Source organism: Plectropomus leopardus, chromosome 14 (genome assembly GCF_008729295.1).
Source record: "Plectropomus leopardus isolate mb chromosome 14, YSFRI_Pleo_2.0, whole genome shotgun sequence".
In the NCBI taxonomy this organism is placed as follows: Eukaryota; Metazoa; Chordata; class Actinopteri; order Perciformes; family Serranidae; genus Plectropomus; species Plectropomus leopardus.
In genome coordinates, this window is record NC_056476.1 from 29231732 (window position 1) to 29255449 (window position 23718).

General features: G+C 38.7%; 1 protein-coding gene across 1 annotated transcript in view; it reads left to right on the forward strand.

Annotated features, from left to right (window-relative positions):
• The window catches only part of gabra2a (gamma-aminobutyric acid type A receptor subunit alpha2a), a 39701-nt gene that overhangs the window by 11893 nt on the left and 4090 nt on the right, over nucleotides 1-23718 (forward strand). Inside the window, exons 4-8 of the mRNA XM_042500546.1 lie at nucleotides 1814-1881; nucleotides 12925-13145; nucleotides 14883-14965; nucleotides 16053-16196; nucleotides 19292-19444. Of these exons, the coding sequence (XP_042356480.1) occupies nucleotides 1814-1881; nucleotides 12925-13145; nucleotides 14883-14965; nucleotides 16053-16196; nucleotides 19292-19444 (669 nt within the window). The remainder of the gene's footprint in view (nucleotides 1-1813; nucleotides 1882-12924; nucleotides 13146-14882; nucleotides 14966-16052; nucleotides 16197-19291; nucleotides 19445-23718) is intronic.

Sequence of the window (23718 nt, forward strand, 5' to 3'; positions counted from 1 at the left end):
TTCTATGCAAATGAGTCTTTAAAGCGATGTTTCCTTTTCCTGTCTGCCAACATTGTTTCAGAAAGCGTTGAGTATTATCAGCAGACTGTGCAAACATGGACGTAGTGTCTGTAACAGCCTGAATCGTGACCATTTGCCGCTTGATTTATGCAAATATGGGAGCAACTACGACAGATATACAAATAAACAAGCTTGGCTTTTATTAGCACTGCTTTTTTTGTGACATTAATTTTAAAAATAAATTTGCCCCATGACAATGACAAACATTATGCAACACATCCTCTGGTTTGTATGATAACCTATGAATTAGTGCCCTACAAACAACGTTACATTCTCAGCGTTGAGTTACGTCGATAACGTGAAGTTATGAAAGTTGGAAACGTGATAGGGCATCTTTGGGTTTAGGCAGGTACACTGTAAAAAATAAGTCAAACATCAAAAATATTTTTTACTCAGCTCAATTTCCTCAACTTGTCTTCTCAAATTCAGTCAACTGAAAATTTAAGGGCAGCTCGGATACAAACTTTTTATCAGTTAGAAAAAAACAGTTTATTCATTATTCAGTTTTTTACTTATCTGTCTAGTTATTTATGTTTCACTTATTTCTTTTTTCTTTTTCTTTTTTTTTTTTACAGTGTAAAGTTACTGGTTTAGGAAAAGAAACATAGTGACAATTTACCAGTAAAAAAAGGAACTTGTTATTTAGTTTCAGTTTAAGTCAACTAAAATTTTAAGGCAGCATGGACATTTGTTTTTTAGGTTAAAACAAACAAAAGTGCTTTTGCAATAATTCAAGACAAATCAACTTTCGTACTTAAATAAACTTGATCTTAGTTAAGTTCAGTCTCATTCTTGTACCTCAAGAATACTTTGAGGGATTATTTTTACAAATTTGGCTAAAAATTCCACTTGAACTCAACAATGATTTGATAAGATTTTGGCAGTCAAAGGTCAAGGTCAATGTGACCTTGCTTCCATCTCATTCTTGTGAAAGTGATATCTCTAGAAGAACTTGAGGGAGTTTCCTTCACATGTCCACTTGGACTCATGAATGAAGTGATTCACATTTGGTGGTCAAAGGACCTGTGTCCTCAGCCTGCTACAACTCAAGAATTAATGCGCTAATTATGGCAAACTTAAGTTCAAATGTTTAATAGGATAAAATAATGAAATGATGACATTTTATATCCAAAAGGTCAAAGGTCAACTTCACTGTGACATCGTAATGTTCTGTGAAAAGCACATTTCTGGCCATTATTTGATTAATTCAACTATTAATGATTTAATTGACTTGGTAAGTATAAACTAATGTTTCTTCTAAGTTTAAACAAAGTTTTGTGTTGCAGTTTGTTATATTTGAAATTCTAAATGTTGACAGATTTTCATCTTGATTGTAAATGCATATTGGTTCCAAATATCAGTTTTCGGTGTCATACTAATAATCAATATCAGTATCAGCCCTGAAAAACCGATATCGGCCGATCCCTAGTTTCTTCAGTGACATGTACCTTGCATTTTTGGACCTAGTGTTCTTCAACTTTAACACATTTTATTTGCACCAATTGTAAACACGAGGATATTTTGGCCTTTGCTCCCTAAATTTTGACCATTCTTTAATTCATCTGTTTCTCATATGCCCTCCAACCTTTTGGAAGTACAACAATGAATAGGAAAAATCTATAGAAGCAACGCCAGCTCACTCTTCCACTTTCAAAGAGTAATTTTTACTCAATTATGTTTTTTATGATTTATAAAGTTTGTGATTTTCTTATAGACTATAACTTTCTACAATAACTTCCACTTTTTGTCACAGACCGAGTAACGGAAGTTAAGACTGACATCTACGTCACCAGTTTTGGTCCAGTGTCCGACACAGATATGGTAAGTCTCACCCTTCACCTCACAGTGCATCTGCTCAGGACTAGGGGTGGGAATCACAGGGTACCTCACGATATGATACGATACATGGTCCAGGATATTGATCTTATCACGATACAGTGATTCTGCAATGATCGATATATTGCTAGAGAATCATATAACGATACATCACAAAATATGTCTAACTAGAGAATACAAAATAGTCGTAAGACAGTCAAGTGCAGAATTAAATATTTCCGTCTCTGTATTTCATAAGTTTGCTAGCGTTTGTAGCATCTGGCGAAACCCTTCATTTTCGACCACACTGTAGGGTTGGAGGTCCTTGCAAATAAACTTTACGATTGACTTTGTAATGTTGGTGGCCCTTGGGGACAAGAAAAGGAGCTTTGCGCTGAACATTGCATTCACAGTTGCATGTTTGCTAACTTTAGCATTAGCATCAGCCGCTTTCCCAGCAAGAAGATCAGGGTGGCGGCGCTGCAAGTGGCTCTGCATGTTTGTGGCATTTTCTGTGTACTTCACGTTTGTCAGACAGTTCTTACATACTGCAAAGTCTTTGTCGAATTTGTTTGTCCCTTCAGTGTTGTAGAAGCCAAGTTAACCAGTTAACTTCCATCCAGATTTCACTCATTAAAGTGTGAAGCAGCCCCGCGAGTAGTCATAAAGTAGCGACACTGGCTGACAAACCAGCATTGACATCTGTAGTGGCGTATTTTATCAATTAAAATATTGATATTTGGCGCCAGCATATTGATTCTTGTATCGCACGAGGAAGGATGATGATTATCGGCATATCGTTTTTTTGTCCCACCCCTACTCAGGACCCAGGACAACGCACACAAAGTGTGATACGAAAACAGCTGCAGCTCTTTGAAAGACATAAATGTGCAGCTTAAACATCTCCTGGTTTTTGCTTCGGGTGTGAACTAGAAACTTGAAAAATATATATCAGGAAGTTCGAGATTTTTTTGAGAGACGACTCTGACTATGAGTCAGGGATGAAATGTTGAAATGTAAAGTAAATCAGGCACTGTTGGCTGCAAGTTTGGTTAGAAAAATGTAAAGTTAATGTCATAAATATTAAAGGCCCTCAGCTGATGATTCCCCTTTATTTTGGTGACCATTTTTCTAGTGCTCGTTTCAAAAGTCGTCCTTTACATAAATGTTCGGTTAGCACGTTGATGCAGAACAATACTATAAGCCTACTGTTAATAGTCTCTAAGGAAGGACAGTTTTAACCAACTAGAGAGCTAAACACAGCGTTGAGTTCAGGCTTCAACCTAAAGAAATCCTCCTCTGAGCCCACGATTCTTCATCAAATCTAAGGGGTCGCCTTGCTGGACTAGTTCAGATGTAATTACACACATCCTGCAGATAAAATCTTCCAGACAGAGACCTGTCAGCTCAGCTTGTCCTGTTGCTATTGGAAACCAAGCCACTCTAACCAGGAGAGTGATGACACGGCAAGGGTCAGACTGTGTTATTAAAAAATGAGATCTGATCATCCACTGCCGTGCAGCTGTGATATGGAACAGTTTCATATATCACATTAAACATATTAATGATCATTATCATATAGTGGCTGTTCATTGTTACACCCCATACTGAGAGGATTTGGAATGCAGCACTTTAATGCATGGCACATTTTAGAGTTCTGAACTTTGTATTATTATTTTTTTAAACTTGAATGTTTATTGTGTGTACAAGTTTCATTAAGCATTATTACATGACAGGGTGTGCTTTAACGTCATTTGAGCACGACAGTGATGCATTAGGACTGAGACACTTGCACCGAGACACTTGCACCGAGCTCCACAAGCATCACTGAATTACTGTAGGAGCTGAGCTGGAAATTCCAAGAATAAACAAAAAATACACAATCTTGCCAAACTTTATGCTGTATGCATGAACACAAAATTACCAGAAAAATTAAGAATGAAAAGTGCAGAAAATACACCAACCAGGCCCTAAGGGTAAGGTAACATCTACTTGGAGAGAATAGTGTCAGCGCCATAGAAACAGCACGATATGTCAGTGCATGTCCAGAGCCTGAGACAACCGACATAACAACACACACACACACACACACACACACACACACACACACATGCACATATGAAAATACACACACAGACACACACACACACACAACTAGACTCACAACCTGTGTGTCTCATCATCACATGTACGGAGACTGTGGCCATTATTAAAAGCAGCAATGTGAATTACCACTATGAGACAAAGCACAGAGCATCTATTTAGGAAATATACCCACTCAAATCAAAATTGAGGGCACAGAAAATAAAATATTTTACATTATTATTTATTATTAATCATACAAGGCACATACATCTCCAGTGAAGTGGCACTAGTCATCATAATGAGGTGGATCAGCTGGTCAGTCCAATCAATCACCTCATCACCATATCACAACACATATCCCAGTGACCACCTGCTAAATTTAATATTTGCAATAAATCTAATATTATTTAATTAATATTTGTGCAGAAAAATAAAGATGGAGTGATGAAGGAAAGAACAGTCAGGATCACACACATATGGACCTTTACACGGCCACCACACAGATGGCGAAGTTGTACAAATTTACATTTACTTTGTGATATAGAGTGAAAAATGGGTTTTCCATGTCTCATAACTGAATATGGCTGTGCAATCACCACGTTTATGATCTCTCCTGTCATAGAGAGCCGGGCCATGCAGATTCATTTTTGAGGTGTAAATATATCAATTTATGTAACGTCGCATCGCGAGGAGGATGTAAGGCCGGTTCTTCAACTTTGCAATAAACATCCACATGGACTCAATGATTAAGTTTTAAGATTTTGGTGGTGGCAAAGTGTTTAAGTAACCGGATCACGATGCACCTTGGTGGTTGTTTACACTTGTGTTTACCTACGTCCACTTCTGATTGAATCCCCCAAGACGCATAATAACCTTTTGAAAACTTGTAAAAGTAGCTTTCTTTCTTTGAAAAACATGGGAAGAAGGCAATGAGTGATTTAAGAAGAAATGACCCAGACAAAAATACATTAGTTAAAAGTACATAAGTAAGAAATTACCTCAAAATTAGGCAAAAAACAAAACATACAAAAAATGATCTTGTAAAAACATGAAATGGAGAAGATTAGTATGAGAATTAGAAACCAAATACATATATTTGAAGAAAGATAGGAGAAATGGATTAAATATATAACATGAAGAATGGTTTTTGTTTGTTCTGTTTTGTGTTGTTTTTTCTTCTTTATTTGTCTCACCTGCTTACTCACCAGTATTGATAAGTACTGTCCATAACAATAAACTATCCTGTAACATGAAGTCACTCTATTTTTCAACCCATGAACTGTGAATGATTTATGAACTCTCCTGAATAGTTTATTATATATTTCTGTTATTTACTTTGTCTTTTTTTTTTTGTCTTTCACATAGCTATTTCTAGTTTCCAACTCAAGTCCCTAGTTAGTCAATTATACAATTATTGAATAAATATAGTTCTCTGGAAACGTTTTTCCTCGCTTTTAGAAAAAATAATATTCTAAATCTACTAATTTCATGCAATTTGCATATTTCTTGCCAAGTTGATCATTGCCTTTTTAAAAGACATTGAACATCATCATTTGCACAGGTTTTGAAGGTTTTAAATACTTATGAAAGGCGTTTGAATGCAGCATAAGAAAACTGATGTCAATCCATGTTTCAGAGGGTTAATACCAGATGTAAACAGGGCCTTAGACGGCTGGAATTTGTTTCAGGTCATCACTTTTTTTATTGAACAAGCGCTGTAGATTTCCATCAACAGATCATCTTTTTGCCGTGTAGCTGTGCTCCAAATGGATTGCCTCATATCCAGCATGGACAGGGGGAGCCATTCCAGACCAGTAACTGTGCATATGGCATGTAATGTATTAAGGGGAATGGGATTTTTTTTTTTTTTTGCATGTCTTTCAATATCTACTCCCAGTGTGCTGTCAGGGAGAGCCCTCACTGAACTGCTCTTAAGTCTCTCTTACACACACACACATATATGTCACACACAAACACACTGCTTCCTGCCTTAAAAGCTTTCTTCAGTTTTTCCATCACAATCCCAGCCATCAACCCCTCTTCCACCCCCACCTGGCTCTTCTCAAATATTTAAGTGACACAGAAGCGAGGGGCAGAGGGATGGAAGTGGTCGTGATCGAGACAGCACCTTCAAAAGAAAGAAAAAGAGAGATGGTCTCATGTTTAATTCATACCATGTCTCCATCAAACTTGCAGCAGATAATTTCACCCCACCACTGTGTCTATCTTTCCTCTGCCTTTGATAGCTCAGCTCTGATACACACACATATCCCCCCGCGCGCACACACACACACACACACACACCTCTTCCCTTTCCGTGATAGATTGGATGGCCCCCTGCTGTGCCCTCTGCCTCCTTGTTTGTGAGGGTTTCTCATTGCTGGATTATAATGTCCTGTCTGTCCTTCTCACGCAAATACTGCGAAAGGAAAAAGACAGCCAGAAACCTAATACACCTGCTTATTTTCTATGTCGGATTCTTCATTCTGATTGGCAGACCAAGATATTCTAAAATCCTTGAAAAAATGTTCATATCTATTAACATCCAACAGAAAGGAAATTGCATTTTTATGCTTCTGTGCCATCAATACTGGTGGATGGTTGCATTATGTTTTTGTGGTATCTGTCCATTCTTGTAAATGATATATCTTAATATAATATATTTCAATGTTGCACATATGTCCACTTGGACTCAAGGATGAACATGCTAGATTGTGGTGGTCAAAGGTCAAGGTGACTCGGACCTTGTATGTCTAATTCTTGTAAAGGTGATATTTTAAAGACATCTTGATGGGATTTTTAAAAAATTTGGCAGAAATGTTTGAGTAGACTCAAGGATGAACTGATTAGATTTTGGTGGTCAGAGGTCAAAATCATGGTGACCTTAAATTTGTCTCATTCTTGTGACACATTTCAAGAACACCTTTAGGGAGTTTCTTCAATCTTGGCACAAGCATCCAGTTGGACTCAGTGATTAACTCACTGTGACTTTGTATCCATCACTTTCTTGTGAATGCAATATCTCAGGAATTCCTTGAGATAATTTCTTCAAATTGGACACAAATGTCCACTTGGACTCAAAGACAAACATTTAAGATTGTGGTGGTCAAAGGTCAAAGGTCCAGGTCACTGGGACCTTGTATGTCTCTTTATTTTTAAGGTGACATAAAAAGAACACCTTGAGTGAGTTTCTTCAAATTTGGCACAAACATCGACTTCAGCTCAATGATGACCTCATTAGCATTTCTTGTTTGAACATCAAGGTCCCTGTGACTTTGCATCCGTCTTATTTTTGTGAATGCTATATCTCAAGATTGGCTTGAGGAAATTCCTCAAATTTGGCACGAACATCCACTTGGACCTTACTAATAACTGATTAGAATTTAACGGTCAAATGTCAACATCACTGTGACCTTGTGGCCATCTCTTTACCATGAATGCAATATCCTCAGAACGGCTTGGAGACATTTCCTCAAGTTTGGCACAAATGTCCACTTGAACTCAAAAATGAATGATGCTCTGAGTTCAGGGTCACTGGTACTGTGTCCTTAGCATTCTTGTGAACTCAATGTCTCAAGAACCCCTTGAGAGATTTTCTTCACATTTTGCATAAATGCCCACTTTGACTCAATAATGAACTAACTAGAATTTCATGGTCAATGAAGAAGGTCAAAGGTCAACCTCACTGTGACATAATATTCTACAAAACACTATTCTGGACATTATTCAGAACTCAGGAACAGAAGGGGAGACATTTAGTCAGATACTGAATTGGTGACACTAATCTTAGTCGCCCACCCTAAAACCGTGCCAATTGTGTTTGAAGCATCCAAGTAGCCCTTGTATTACTTACCTATTAAAAAAATGAATGTGAATTTAATTAAAAAATAAATTTGCACTGTACACTTGGAAAATGGTATCCTCCACGGAGATTAAAGAGTGAGGGGAGTACAACACACCGATGTTGGACAGAGGCATATGGAGGTCTACAAGGATGTTACAAAATGTTGAATAATTTAGTCGTTTTAGTGTTTGCCAAACAGTCTCTCCAGCTACACTAAGAAGCAAGATTCTTTTTCCAGTTCTACGCAATCCTGATTCATTTGTTTTGTCTTATTCTGGTCCCTCAATTTAATTTTTATAAATCATTCTTAACTCCTGTTCACAAGCACTCAATGAGGATCCTAGGGTCACTGTTTAGCAATGACTTGAATATGAATGCCAGAGAGAGGTCAGAGAGAGTCAGAGAGCAGTGAAGACTAACACATCTTTGGGGTCATCAGGTGGGAGCCTCCTTTCATCAGTGTTTCATCTTGTTGGTCACACAACACCTCCAGGAGGCTAGGCAGTGAACCCTGGCGTCCCAAAGCCACTCCCCTAGTGCCAGCCCTCACTGCTCTATGCAGCCAAAAACAGCCCTGCCACCTTCAACAGAGCCAGGCTCCGTTTATGCAAGCTCCAGGTCGTGGCATCACCACCTGGCTATCACAGATACAAGGCTAAGCTAAACTACTACAAAGTTATCATAGATACAAGCTAAACTACTACAAAGCTATCACAGTTACAACACTAAGCCACACTAAAACATGGCTATCACAGATACAAGGCTAAGGCTAAGCTACGCTAGCCATGCTAGCTAGGCTAATTATCACAGCCTACAGACAGATACCACAGGCTACCACAGATACAAAGCTAAGCTAAGCTAACACATGGCTATCCCCCAGGAGGCTAAACTGAGCTAACTAAGCTAGCTAGGCTAGCTATCAAAGCAGCTATTTATGCAGACTCCAGGTAGTGACTGTGCTGATGCTATCAAAGCAGCTATTTATGCAGACTCCAGGTAGTGACTGTGCTGATGCTACCTTCCCTAGCACATGCATCACAATTGCCAATATACTACAACTCACACAAATGACTCAAGCTAAGAGAAATAAGGGTGAATTGGATCAACCAACACACTTACTTGGATGGCAGCACGGTCTCACACAGAGAGACTAAAACAGGCCACTCCCACCCCTAAATACCCTCACACTTCCTGGATTTTGTCCTGAGAAGACTGATTGGTGGATCTCTCCACCTGATCTCAAGGAGTTGTCCATTCAGTGGGTCCCTCTGCTGGTCCCCAAAAACCATTGTTCCTCTTAATCCAAATCCACTGACTGGATTTAGCCTCATTTGACATTTCCCTCGCTGTCTTCCTCAAACTCTGTCCTCTTAGTCCCAGTTCCGCCAGGAGAGATAGCTGATCCAGGTACAAATCCCCTACATCCCACTTCAACTGGGCGAACCCTAGCTTTCCATCTTCTCTGCTCAGCTTCTGCCTGTAAGTCTGTGTACCTCAGTGTCTTCCTGTCAAAGGCTTCTTCCACTGAAGCTTCCCAAGAGACTGTAAACTCAATGAAATAAACAATCCATTGACTCACTGACCACAGCACTATGTCAGGCCTCAAATTAGTACAGACTATTTAGAGCTCCTATTGATATAACTGCACTGAGCATTTTTCAGCTGTGCTGATCCAGCTCCAGTCGACACCCCCTAGAGATTCCAATGACAAAAATGATGTTTATTAAAACATGTTATGGTGAAAGATAGGTTATGTTTTTACAAAAGATATTAACTTGTGTTGGTCCTGTTTGCCATCATTATTGACTTTACTATTCCCTCCTAATCAAGGTTTTCATCTGCTCTTTGCCTTTAACCCTGATTTGTAAAAATTTCACAGTTGTGTTACAAATACCCATAACATATAAAATTCATATGATAAATTCATGTCTAATATTTCATCTCTGTGGTTAACCCTTTGAAACCTGAGCAAATTGGTTTGATTTCTTTCAAAAACATGGGGAGAAGGCAAAACTTAACAAGACATCGCCAAAAATTTGCAAAAAAATAAGTGAAAATGTTACGAAAGAGTAATTGAAATTTAGCAATAAAAAGTCAAAAACAAACAAGAAAATGACCTTAAGAGTGCTGAAAATGAAAAAAAGTACATACATTTATTTTATATTTTATTAAAAATGCACTTGAAGAAACTGACGTCTTTTGATTACCTAAACAAAATCCAAACAAAGGGTAAATTAACGAAAAAATTATAAAAACTCAACTCAAGTACAAATACTCCAATACCAATGGTGCCACACTTTTCCACTAATCAAAAGGTGGTGGTAACATGCCAAGATATGCTACAATGCAGCAGCAAAGGCAGGGAAGAACAAACAAGGAAGTAAACAGTGCTTGGTTTCAAGTACTTATAACTTTTGTAAATGTTTAATGAGGAAGGAAATGAACCAGACGTGTCTGTTAGACCTCGAGGGCGTTTTTGCCTTTAATTGACACGACAGCACAAGTGTGAAAGGGGGAGAGAGAGAGAGAGGGGATGACATGCAGCAAAGGGCCAAGGCCGGAATCGAACCCGCAGCCACTACGGCAAGGACACAGCCTCAATACATGGTGCGCCCGCTCTATCCACTGAGTCACCAGGTGCCACAGTATTATATTTGCTTTTTTAAAAGGTATTGGATATCACAGTTTACAACCTTAGTGAGAACTTTGTTAAGTACAAATTCGAGGTCACTTGATTTATTCTTGTCATGCTACTTTATACCTCTACTCTACTACACATCAGAGGGAAATATAGTACTTCACTACATCTATCTGGAAGATTACTTTACAAATTAAGATTTTTGCATTCAGAAAGAAAAAGAGTTTCTAAACTATGGTATTTTTATTTTATCAATCATCCCACTAACTGAAAACCAATTTCTATTTCAACACTATTTCTGATAAACTTGCAAGTCATTTTCTAATTTATTGTGATTACTTTTAAAGTTTTTTGGGGGCTGTTGTCTCCATCGGGTACCTTTTTTTAGTACTTAATCCTTTAAAACATGGACTGACCTCACTTTTTTTTCAAACATCTTCAAGTATTTGAATCTGTGAGCTTTAGGCAAATTGGTTCAGTTTCTTTCAAAAACATGGGGAAAAAGGTAATGAGCAACTTGGTAAGAAGTTTTTCACAAATTGCAAGAAATTAGTAGATTTAATTACATATTCAAAATAATTTTACAAAATTATTGTATTTTTTTATGCTCTTTTTCCAGGTCATTTCCTTGTTGACTTAATAACTTTCTTTTTTCTTTATTTTGTTTGTTTGTTTTTGTTTGTTTTCGTAACCCTCCACTAATCTTAAAATTAGTAGATTTAGAAATTAAAAAAAAAAATCAGGAACATTTTGAAGATTACTATTTTTTTAATTATGTTACATAATTACTCTAATTTTTAAAGCACTGTTAAACTTTTTTTTAACTCTCTTTTTTTTGTGATTTTCAGGTAATTTTCTTGTACATTTTACAAATGTCTTGCTAATTTGGCAGCGGGAGGGAGGGGTTAAAATCTCCCTGAGTTGCCTTAAAAAGAAATCAAGCCAATTTACTCAGGTTTCAAAGGGTTGAAGTAAATGTTTCTGATTATACTTACTTACTTTTACTTAAGTAACATTTTCAAAGCAGGACTTTTATCTGTAACAGAGTACTTTCACAGTGTAGTATTAGCACTTTTATGTAATTAAAGGATTTGAGTGCTTCCTCCACCATTACCTATCTGTAAACCTTGTTTGTATTTTCAGTCTGATTTTAGAGGATGATTATATTTCTCTTCAGTTATTTGTTAAAAGTTGTTGCTCACACCATCAAAACCAGATGGGTGAGGGTGTGATGTGGTTTCTGCGTGTACTGCGGAGTAATGAGAGGGTGAGGGAGAGATGTTTCCACACGGCTGGAGGGACCGAAGGCCTTGGTGATATTGATTTAAAGTGTGGCTGACACTTTGCCTCGAGGAACAGCTGCATCTGAGAGTGACAGACAGGTCTGAACCCGGCCAGGTGTCGCGCTCGACCAGGCACCGATCATACCACAAATTCTATCTGAGGCTCAACACACAGCAGGACAACAGGATAGGACTGATTTTAAAAAACACAATGTAGCACACATATATGATTTCAGAGATTTTAGTCTCTCAGTGGTTTTCACAAAACTTAATAATAGCCTAGTTTTAGTTATATGCAACACTCACACACACATCACAACAGTAACAGAAAGTGCATTATAGGATCAGTTAACCTTAAATTAAAAAATAAAGTGCTAGTTACCGGTGCAGATAGTTTGGGACTATTTTTTTGCACAGCATGGAGGGAAACTTTCTCAAAAGAGATGTTCATTGTTGAATTTTTAGATTTAATTTCCCGGTGCTGTAAGTGTCACACATTTCTCTTTTTGTACTGGTGCAGAGGCTTAAATTACAAAGTATTTTTTAGACCTGGGCAAACAAAATGAAACATATCTGCATGAGTAGACATTAATCCTGTTGAGCCATAGCAAATTAGCTTGATTTCTTTCAAAAATCTGAGGGCCACAAGCAACCTAAAAAGAAATTTTTAAAAGTTAAAAGAAAATTACCTGGAATTACAAAGAAGGAAAGAAAGAAAGAAAGAAAGAAAGAAAAGAAAATTACCTCAAGAGAGTGCTAAAAATTTCCACGATTTCACAGAGGAATAGTGGATCAAAACATTTCCGTATGATGCACTCAACTTTTGAAGAGTTATATGATGCATGATGTAGCTCCTGCTGCATCATGAGGGAGCCAGTTCCTACTGACAAGCACATAGCATCATGTGACCTAGAAAAGCCAAAAAAGTGTTTCCATTTCAGTTTTGCAAAATATGGCTTTTTCAAATCACCTGAAATACCACCTCAGGTGGGTGTAAACGTAAACATTTTTTCAAAACTGACACGTTTTTATATTCAGTTTTAATCTTCGCAATTTGAGAGATAATGAAAACCCAGCTATTGATCACGAAAATTAAGTGATCAGTTAATCCAGTGCTCCTCCTTCAGGCTGACATCAGGTCAACATTAGGGGCTGTAGCACCTCTTAACAGTCCTCTCCCCGCTTTGTCTCTCCATCAGGAGTACACCGTTGACGTTTTCTTCCGTCAGAGTTGGAAGGATGAGCGACTGAAGTTCCACGGACCTATGAATATTCTGCCTCTCAACAACCTGATGGCCAGTAAGATCTGGACCCCTGACACCTTCTTTCACAATGGCAAGAAATCCGTTGCTCACAACATGACCATGCCCAACAAGCTGCTGAGGATCATGGAGGATGGAACCTTGCTGTACACTATGAGGTAGCTGCTTTCACCATTCAAGTGAAAAAAAAAAATCATTCATCCAGAGTTTACAGCTCTAACGTCCTATTGAATGTTACTTGGTACTTGCAAGTCTGGTTTCTGTGGTCAGTTTAGCAGTTTTAGTTGATTGATTGTTTTTATGGACTCTGCACACCAGCTCCAAAAATCTATCTGTGGACGTTTTAATTGTGAATGCCTGCCACAAATAAATGAATGTGTCAGAAACTTTAGCAGAGCACGCATTTTAAACGCCAATATTGCAGTCAACCATAGAATTGGGAAGCCAAAATCATGATTAATTTTCAACTTTTTAAAATTGTGCTGCCTGATGACATGTTTCAGTAGACGTGTTGCACCATAACTGTGTCCCACATGACTTCGCCATTAGTCCCGGGGGTGCCAATGTTTAGTTCATACTGGAGTAGAGTTTTAGACCCATTATAGTTTTGCCCGGATGATGGTAGAACTAGGGAAGGCAATAGCAGTCAGTTCGAGCAAGATCAGGCCTTAGAAATGCATACACAGACTCTTGGTGTTCTTTGCCATGTTTCACAAAGCAAAGCCCATAATCTTGCCTCTAGTTAATAAATAATAATGATAGAGCAAATAAAACTGTTAAGAAACAGAGTTCTTTAAAGAACATGTACTCCCTGATGTGGGCAGTCATTTAACTACTAGTGGGGAGGCCACAATAACAACACAATAACTGAAATTTAGAGTTGGCTTGGATAATAAAGTGGGCCTACAATCAAAGCAGAAGTGCCCTTTCCAGAGCCCTAAAATAGAATGTGCCTTCATAACCAAAATCAATAGTGCACAGTAAGCTTGTTAGCTCCCATTTTATGACAATAATGTTTCCAGACCTCCCAGCTGTATCAAACTGTCACCTGGTGACACTAGAGACATTACGTATGGTAGTGAGGTAATTAAGTTTTGTTGTGGAGAAATGGGTCCCAAAGGAAAACCTCACCAGCTCAATGATCAGTTAGTCGTTGCCTATTATCTCGAAGGAGGAAATTTTATCGAGAGAAGAAAAACAAAAACAAAAAAAATTTGGTTGAATTGACAACATGGGGGATCATGTTTCACACCAGCAAAACTCCCCTTTGAAAAACGGTTGCTGAATGAGCCTTAGTCGCATCTCATCCACTTTTATCTCCTGCCAGCGGACAAGACAGAAGAAGGCTTGTTAGAGGAACAGCTCTCAGTCCAGGTCGGGTTAGTTTCGCCCTGATTCTCGCTCTCCTCCCCCTCTTCGTCTGGTGCTTTCGGTTTTGTTTCTCCCCTCTGGTCTGTCTTGCCATTCGGCACAAGCCACCGGTGGAGATCTTCTTGCTGTCCGCTGCATTCAGTCCAAGCCCCAAACAACTTCTCCCAATGCTGAGAAGTGCCACTCTATCGAAGAAAAGTCACGCCTTAGCAGAGGGGGACGATGGTATCGAGATTTATATGTACTTTTAAAAGCTCATAATGCTGTAAAATGATTTTAAATATATAATTATGATAATTATGTGTATAGTTCTTAGAACATTTTCCCCTGGTTTAAAAAAAAAAAAAATCGGTACCTACATTTTTTTATTTTTTTTTTTGCAATTTCTGGAACAAGTCTTGCCAAACTAATTTGCTCAGGTTTCAAAGGTTAAATACTTGTTAAAGGCATCTGAATGCAGCACCAGATGTTGATCCAGGTTTCAAAGGGTTATTTACACAAACTGTGTCTGTGTGTACTTCCAGGCTAACGGTTCAAGCAGAGTGCCCCATGCACCTTGAAGACTTCCCCATGGACTCTCATTCATGTCCTCTCAAGTTTGGCAGCTGTAAGTGTGAGCAGATTCACATCATCTACACTGTGCATGTCTGCATGCTTCTGACACCTTGCTGTAATTTTAACCTTAAAGCACTTAAAGCACATGTACACTACTTTCAACACAGACTGCTGTATATATATATTATTTTACATGGTTTGTAAAGGAGCACAAAATAATAAAAATCTGTAATAATAATACAAAATAATACCTATTTAAAATAAAAATATTATATAAAAATATGCCCCATGTCATCCATCTGTGAAAATCTTTCACATTTTTGAATAATATAATAAAGCACCTTTTAAGCATAATCACCTGATTTTTCTAGCCAGAACACCAATGCTCTTGGCCTTCCAATTTGTCTTGTTTGATGCACTTTAGGTTCGGATGCATCGGATGCTTGATTCCCTTTAAACTCATTTCATACTTTCGTGAACAGCAACGACAAACTACTCTATTCAAGCTGATCATTTTTTTGAAAGAATAGTATAAAATATCATCTTTAAATGATGAAGATGCAGTGCACATGGAAACGTTAGTCGTTTTCACCTTGTTAAACACTAAAGTGAATTGTGTGCTACAGTATTGTTTTTAGGCGCAGTCCTTGTGAAGTGGCCTGTTGAGTTATTAGCAGTGATTCATCCATTCTGTCACCTCCATCAATTCTGATGGCAAAAGTATAATTTATCAAATAACAAACTACAAAGCAATTAAATGTATCCAAACTGAAAGTCAAGTAGTTTTACGTGTCAGTCTATGAGTAATGTTGTGTTATGCATGAATAGAAATTATGGTAAATAACATTTTGCTATGGTCAGGGTTGAAAGCCAGTGAACCTATTATTAAAAGGTGTTTCAGTCTGAGCCAACCACACACTTTTCATGAAGTGATAAGACTACATCGTGGCTGTAATTCTCTGTGTAGGTGTAAGTATTCATCCCTGGATGTCAGGGGATGCAGGGGAGGTGCACATGTAATCTCTGTTATTTGAGCCACGAGCCTGAATAAGGTGCTCTGGTGTGAAACTGTGTATTGAATATGATGAGGAGTGATATGTGGGACTGATCTGTTCACTGTCACTTTGCCTCTGCATCAGATGCTTACACTAAGACAGAGGTGACTTACATCTGGACTCGTAACGCCTCCCAGTCCGTGGAAGTTGCAGACGATGGATCCAGACTCAACCAGTATGACTTGGTGGGGCAGACTGTGGGAAAGGAGACCATTAAATCCAGCACTGGTGAGCATCATGCATATATTTCATGTCAGACAAACAGAGGAAGGCCAAAAAATATCCCTGCACTATATATATATATATATGAAAATATCCCTGCACTATATATATATATATTTATCCAATATGTTAAAACAAGCCATTTGCCCCATAGATACTGATTTATCTTCTTAAACCCCACCCAATTTTGGTGATCATCAAGTCTCTTCTGTGGTGAAATTCACATCATATTATGCATACTTTTATTGTGATGACCCACCAGCACATGGAGGCATGAAATACACCACTCAGTGTATGTTATATGTATTCACTGTGCAAAATAAGAAAAATACTTCAACTTAGGGTTGACATTTTGTACATGTTCACTTTTTCAAAAAAATAAGAATAAAATATATGTATAATTGACATAGTGAACATGTACAAAGCATCTATATATATATATATATATATATATATATATATATATATATATAAATGTTTGTGATATCAGCAGAAATCTTTGTGTTGGCCCATTCCAATATTTCACTTTAAAACAAATATCTGCCAAAACCGATGGCTAGTCAATACTATCCTGCATCCCTACCAAGAAGACTACTACTTGCTGGACAAATGAAAACATTTCTCATTGAGCATTTATGGGATCCCATTACCCCAGAGGTACCTTGATAATCATTGGTTATCTTTTTGTAGGACTTGGCTTTACATGTCAAGGTATGGACACAGGACTCCTGGGGGGTGTCCTGTGGTGTCTGGCACCAGGGCGTTGGCAACAGATCCATTGAGATCTGTGAGTTATGAGGTAGGGTACCAGCACGTCCCTTGGATGCTTGATCAGATTGGGATCTGGGGACTTTGGAGGCCAGGTGGATGGCTGGAGCTCTCTGTTACATTCCTAGGGTCATCCCTGAGCTGTTTTTGTACTGTGGCATGGTGCATTGTGCTGCTGGAGAGGCCTCTGCCATAGGGGAGTTCCACTGCACTATAACAAGATGTGGTATTTGCCTCACAAGCCGTAGGGTATTAATGTTTTGGCTTATCAGTGTACAACATATACTAGGTCATTTTAGGAGCGCTGATATGATACATATTAAATATGCAAACTTAAGGTACTCATGATTTGCAGAAATGTACAATACTGACACTTTGTTCTGGTGAATGGGCTGCAGAGTATACTAACGTTATGAGCCCATTTGATGCAGCCATACTCCAGATATTGTCAAGAGACAGGATGCATCTGTCACTGTGACAGCTGAGATGTGTGATCTTGTCAGTAAAGGACTTGAGAACATACAAGAGACTTTTAGCAACCAACCTGACAAGGAGAAAGTGAAGATTTGCTAAATCAGGATGAGGTTAGGTGTGTCTTTGGAAACACACAAACTGAAACAGCAATGTCAGAGTTTTCACAAGGATCAGGCAACCAACAGGTCCAAAAAGACATTGACATAAAGGTAGCAGCAGCTCAGCGAGAGTTTGCGAGAAATTTGAAGGTCTTGACAGTTGTGAGGAAGGGACCATGAAACCCTTCAACATCTCTGTCAGTTCAGGAATGGCAGTGTCTGTTGTCCTGTAAGAATTGTTATTCACAGTACCGATTTGCTTTCTTTTTATCTGTGTTTTATGGTTCTAAGTCCACTCTATTCATACCTCTTTGAAGTTTGTTTTTTTTTTTTCATTTTTTTTACTCTCAGCCTGGAGGAAGTAAAAGACGGAAAGGAGTATGGGAGCTGCAGCAGCTCTCAAACTTTACTGCATCACAGGGCATCATAGGGCCAGATAAATAACTATGTGAATTTTTCACAAGCCAAACAGCATCAGACTTCTCATTAAGACAGCTGAGCTTCAAGAAACACTGAGTGATCAAAGCAGACTCTGACAGAGACACACCTTTCAGTCTTTACGTTGTCATATCTGGAGCCATTCGCATGGTCAGTCGGCCTATCATTTTCCACATTTAGCTATAACAATTATTCCGATATATTCTTTTATGATAAATGTATGTCATAAATGCAACTTTCAATAAGTCTTCTGATACCATCCACGTCTATAACTACCCGTGTGTACTGTATGTGACCATGCTCACTAGTAATGTCAGTGTCTGTTAATTTTGCTTTTGATTGGCCAACACCATTTAACGTGTAACTAACTGGTTTATTTATAAGAATGAAAAAAAAAACAAGAAGCTAAATTAAGGAGGCCTTTCGTTTTTGTTTGCAGCTTTACTTCTGCATTTCAAAGAGATATCTATTTAGAGGTGGTGAAATGTTAACATTTTGTGTTGCATATGTCTTGACTCATTTTAATTTTCTGTTGGCTTTGCTGTAGAACAGCTGGCCAACCATGTCAAAAATATGCCCACTGCCCAGCCTCCAGTCTCCACTGGTTCTTTAACCACTGGAACTGCACTGAGCACCAGCCAGGTCAGGTGGGAGCTAACTCCTATGTATGGAAAAAAAGTTTTTAGGCACACATGAGGTGGTATTTCAGGCGATTTGAAAAATCCATATTTAGCAGAACTGCAGGGAAACACTTTTTTTGGCTTTTATAGGTCACATGATGTACAAACAAAGAGTGTTGGTAGGAGAATTGGCTCCCTTGGGCATGATGCTGTAGGTGTTACAGGAGGTGTTACTGCATCTCTCAAAAGTTGAGCGGATCATCTGGAAGTTTTGAATCCACAACTCCTCTGTGAAATCATGGACCGTCACCTCCCAGAAATCCCTCATATGTGGCCACTTATAACGGGCTTGCCTTTCCATTATCGCTCATTTAACCACCTACAATTGGAAATAATGGCTGCAATAGAAATAAACCTGCTAAAAAAATTTTTTTAAATCCATCGCCATGCTTCTTGGAACATCATCGCCAGAGGAGAGGATCGTAGAACATCATTCAGTAAAAACACTGTCATCTCTTAATTGTGTTTTATCAACATTTCCAAAATAACACTACACAAGGGTAACTCTACAATGTTGTTAACTAAGGTGTAACAAAATTAGACTATAGTCTGATGTGTGTAAACGTAAAAAATAACCTTGATATGATTAACGGTTAACTGTTGACATCCCTAGTCCTCACTCAGCTGAACTTCTCTCCTTCAGGTGAATACACAGTCATGACTGCCCACTTCCATCTGAAGAGGAAGATTGGCTACTTTGTGATCCAGACATATCTGCCCTGTATCATGACAGTCATCCTCTCCCAGGTCTCCTTTTGGCTCAACCGAGAATCAGTGCCAGCAAGAACCGTCTTTGGTGAGTTTTTCATTTGAAGGTTTCATACATCAAGAAAATAGATGGGCACTGAAATATGTCTGAAATATGACTGAAAATGTAGAAATTGTAAAAAAAAAATATAGTAGGCCGATAATCTATAAACAATCAACAATGAACCTTTCAAACGTCTTTGATGTAAAGGAGACCTTTGATTCATTGTGTTTAAGCCTTTAGTTTGGAATTCCTGTAAGATATTTTATGTCCACTATTGTGGTAAAACAGAGGAGCACATAAAGCCAAAGACCCATGCCAGGATTCCCAAATGGTAATCCTTCCTATCCTCATCTGAACCTGCAGGGCTTTCTCTGCCCAGGTTTGTGGTCCGGATGGTAAACTGTGTGCTCATGCTGACAAGTGAACATTTTATCAGGCCACTGCAGGCAGGCCACCAGATGAGGGTCATGCTGCAATGAGGCCTCACCTTGCTTATCTGCCAAAGGACAGTGGGCCCACACCCACACTCTGATTTCCCATTTGGTAAAATGTCAGGGACCTGTCTGTGGCTAACATAATGCTCTCTTTCCACATATCCACTGCAGTGCAATGCACACCAATAAACCCAGTCATTATCTGTTGTGACAAACAGGGCAAATAGGGCAGAAAGGAAAGGTTGTGTTGAAAGGCATTTTGTGAAGTTTTAGTACCAGAGGCATCTGCTTTCTGATTCATAAAAGGCCTGCAGGTATGAGAGCATTTTATTATTAAAATCAGAAAAAAAACATCTGACGAGTTCATCAACAATGCTTAGTGGGCTGTGTATGCTTTGCACGTTATTTATTTTGTATTTTGTAAACCTTACAAATCTGCTTTATTTTGTTGTTATTACAAGCTTGGTCACCAAACTGACAGCTCTAAACATTTGACTTCATTCACCAACTGTTTTTAAGAAGAACTGTCTTCTAAAAATCCACTTACACAGTTTTTACTAAGTTTCTGATATTCACCAATGTTTTCTTAGTTAATATTTGTTCATAGGTTAAAAAAAGAAAAAAGAAAAAAAGAGATTCTACAAACACAAAAGAGCCCTTTTACACAAATTTGAGTGCTGACAACTTTGAGATCCCCCTCTGAATGTAGTAATGTTGAAAGCTAAATTAGAGTATTTGATCTTTGTTGCAAAAAGGTGTCTGGGTTAGTTAAAAGGATGTAGAGTTGCATGCAAGACTGAGGGTCATCTGAAAATGAACTTCAACTTAACTGTGGCAAAGCCAAATAATCAATATCCTTTTGTGTATCCTACAAAAAGATCACAAAAATAACTCAAAGAATTGTATTAAATCAATACGTTACTCATAAATTGCTGGAAGTTCATTGTCTTGCTTAGCCTGTACTGTGGTGCTAATGCTATACCCACTTGTTACATTGCCAGTCCTTAAATGGAGAGAAAAGTTGCTTGTGGTGCTGCCTGTAAGTCAGCGGTTGTCCATTGTGGAAGTATTGCAGGTCAAAGGAATCTGGTCTCTTTGTCCTTGCAGAGGTAGCAGGTCTGCACTAACATGTCTTTGTTCTCCTTTATGCTTAAAAAGTTTGCCTCCAAATGTTATTAAAACAGTATATCTGTCTGGAGCATTAACTTCTCTGGTCTCTTCAGTTGTTGAGAGTTCAGTGTGACTGCTTTAGGAGGTCATATTCAGAAAGTTTTGCTTGCAGCTCCTGCTGGGAGCTGTTGTGAGAAAAGGTGGTAGAAGGGTGGAGCAGGTCCTCCAGCACCTGCGACTCTCCTCTCAGGAGGTCCAGAAGTAAAACAAAAAGACTAGTCCAGGAAACGCAGGTTTGTTGGCCTGGTGACATTCCAGCAGCTCACATGCACCACCTGAGCAATAATCTTGAAGACTGACTCCATGGGTGGAATTTCCCACTGAGGCGTGAAGAAGGGGAGGCCTGTTGGGCTTGTCTTTTGTCTGATGAACTAAGGACACAGCAGCAGCCATATTAGGTTGCTGAATTTATACGACATGTCTTTACATGTCAGTTTAAAGCTGCACAAATTAAAAAATTATCTGTGGTGTCTAGTGGTCCCAACACTGATGTCTGGAACACTGTCCAGGTATTTCTAGGTAATAAATAGTATCCTTGCTGCAAACACAGCCAAGGACTTACAACAAAAGACATGTGCAGCACAGGCCCAAGGCAAAGAGGAGCTGTCAAGGCTGTTTAAGAATTAAGGTCCTCCTCATTTATTTTTTTTTAAACCTTTCTTTCCCTTTCTTTCTTTTTATGCCTTCAGGCCATCAATGACTATGACTCAGTTTCATGGTGGTCAGTGGTCAATGGCACAATCCTTGGCCCTAATGACCAAAACCATTTTTTGTTATGGTCTTCAAAAATGGCCAAAACTGTGTTCTTCTTTACAGTAATCACCTCAAACACATCCAATAGTAACTAAATGATTGTGATTGACCATACAGATCTCAAGTTACTGTAGATCTGTCCAAATTGGAAGGCATCCAGACACATCTACCAGAGCAACTACTGCAGGATTTTCTTGATTCATCTGGTTGCCATGCAAAGAAATTGCAGCGTATGAAGTAGACAGAAATCGTGTTGTGTTGGTTCACCTTACAGAGCACAGAACACACACAGGCTCAACAAATGACTCTGCTCTCTGCTCTATAGTTGTCATTTTTTGTTGATGTTGCTTTGTAATCTTTGCGTAGGGTTAGTCTTATGCTTGCCGAGGTACTTCTAATATGACTCTCCTGACCCAGTCGGCAGAGATGTCTCCAGCTCATAGTGTGAGCTGAAGTGCCACTCAGCAATGAAAGTAATCTCCAACTGCTTCTTACAACATCAAAGAAATTCATGGCTGTAGCCATCTTATTGTTACAAGGTTCAAATTGGTATTGCAGCTAATTCAAACGGCCAGGATCCATGGCAGACTGGGCTATCAGTGCTGTTTGTAGAATGCTGAGAGAGAGCACAGCACTAACAGTTCATTACATCATTCCTGCAATGCAGGCTAGCTTAATTAAACTGCTAATGTTTGGTTTTCGTTGAGGCTATAGGCTGTAGGCTACAATTTCCCATTCTGTCTGTTTCTTTCTTGTGACATTGTATTGGACTGACAAACATTGTGAGGTTAAACAGTTGGTCTATTGTCTATGCTTTGGTTAATATTCTCAGTATCACAGGAAAGGGCATCAACATTAGCACGAACCAGTTCCTTGCCCTGATTAACTGCTGCTTCATTACTTTAATCGTCAACACATTCAATGCAGTCCCAATGACTACTCCTACATTGTTGTAAACAAGACAATAATCTTGTTGTTGCTATTCCTCTTATACCATTATTTCCAGTGCACAACAGACAGGAAAAAGTTTCATCATGAGGATGAAGCTGTGGCGATGTGTCTGTCATGTATGAGATGAGAAATTTTGTGTGAAGGGAGAAAATGTGCACAGCAGAAAGTGCTTTGCAAACTGTGGTGTCACAGATCTGAGTGTTGGGCAGAGAGACATTTTGACGCTGATGGTGGTGCTGTATACAAGGTCTAATTCGTCAAGTTATTTTTTACTCCCAACAGCCCCAGTTTGGTAATATCGGCAATCCATAATTCTTGATAAATCTTCTTACATGTTGTTAGAAAGAACTCTTTGAAATTAATTACAGGAAAAAGTGTTTATTTGGTACACTTCCATATATTTTTTTCCCCAAGTGATTGCAAGCTTAACCTAGAGTATTTGAGGCAGTGCTCTGCAGGTTTACCGAGCATGTAAAATGGAAAATAAAATGTAAAATGTCACTATACACAAATTAGGGTAGTAACAGAAGTAATCAAGTTGCCGTTACTGCAGTGGCGTCTCCCTGCAATATGAGCAGGTTTGAATGGAAGCTATCCTAAGAAGTTCATAATTGTCTCCTTTTACCTGTACTTCTTTTGAAACGTTACCTTGAAACAATGTCTGGGAGTTTTGGCCCGTTTGCAACGCAGCCGGACAGATTTCGCAGTGGTATGATGTGTAGCCGAGCAGCCAATACACGACAGTTGGCTGGACAGCTCTTGTTGCAGCAATACGAAACACGGCTGACAAAGTGGCGATATATGATGACTTGGGATGAGAGTTGGTTGCTCCAGAACATTTTGAGCCTGACCCATAGGGGGCGCCAAAATATTTTTTAACAATTAATTCCTTGGCCTTAAACCAACTTGTTGCTGTTCGTAGGTTTAATTTTGCCCATTGTGCTGCTTCCTCCTGTTGGCGAAGAAAGAGCTAGAACCTGCAGATTGCTGCTTGGGGCTATACGTGTTATT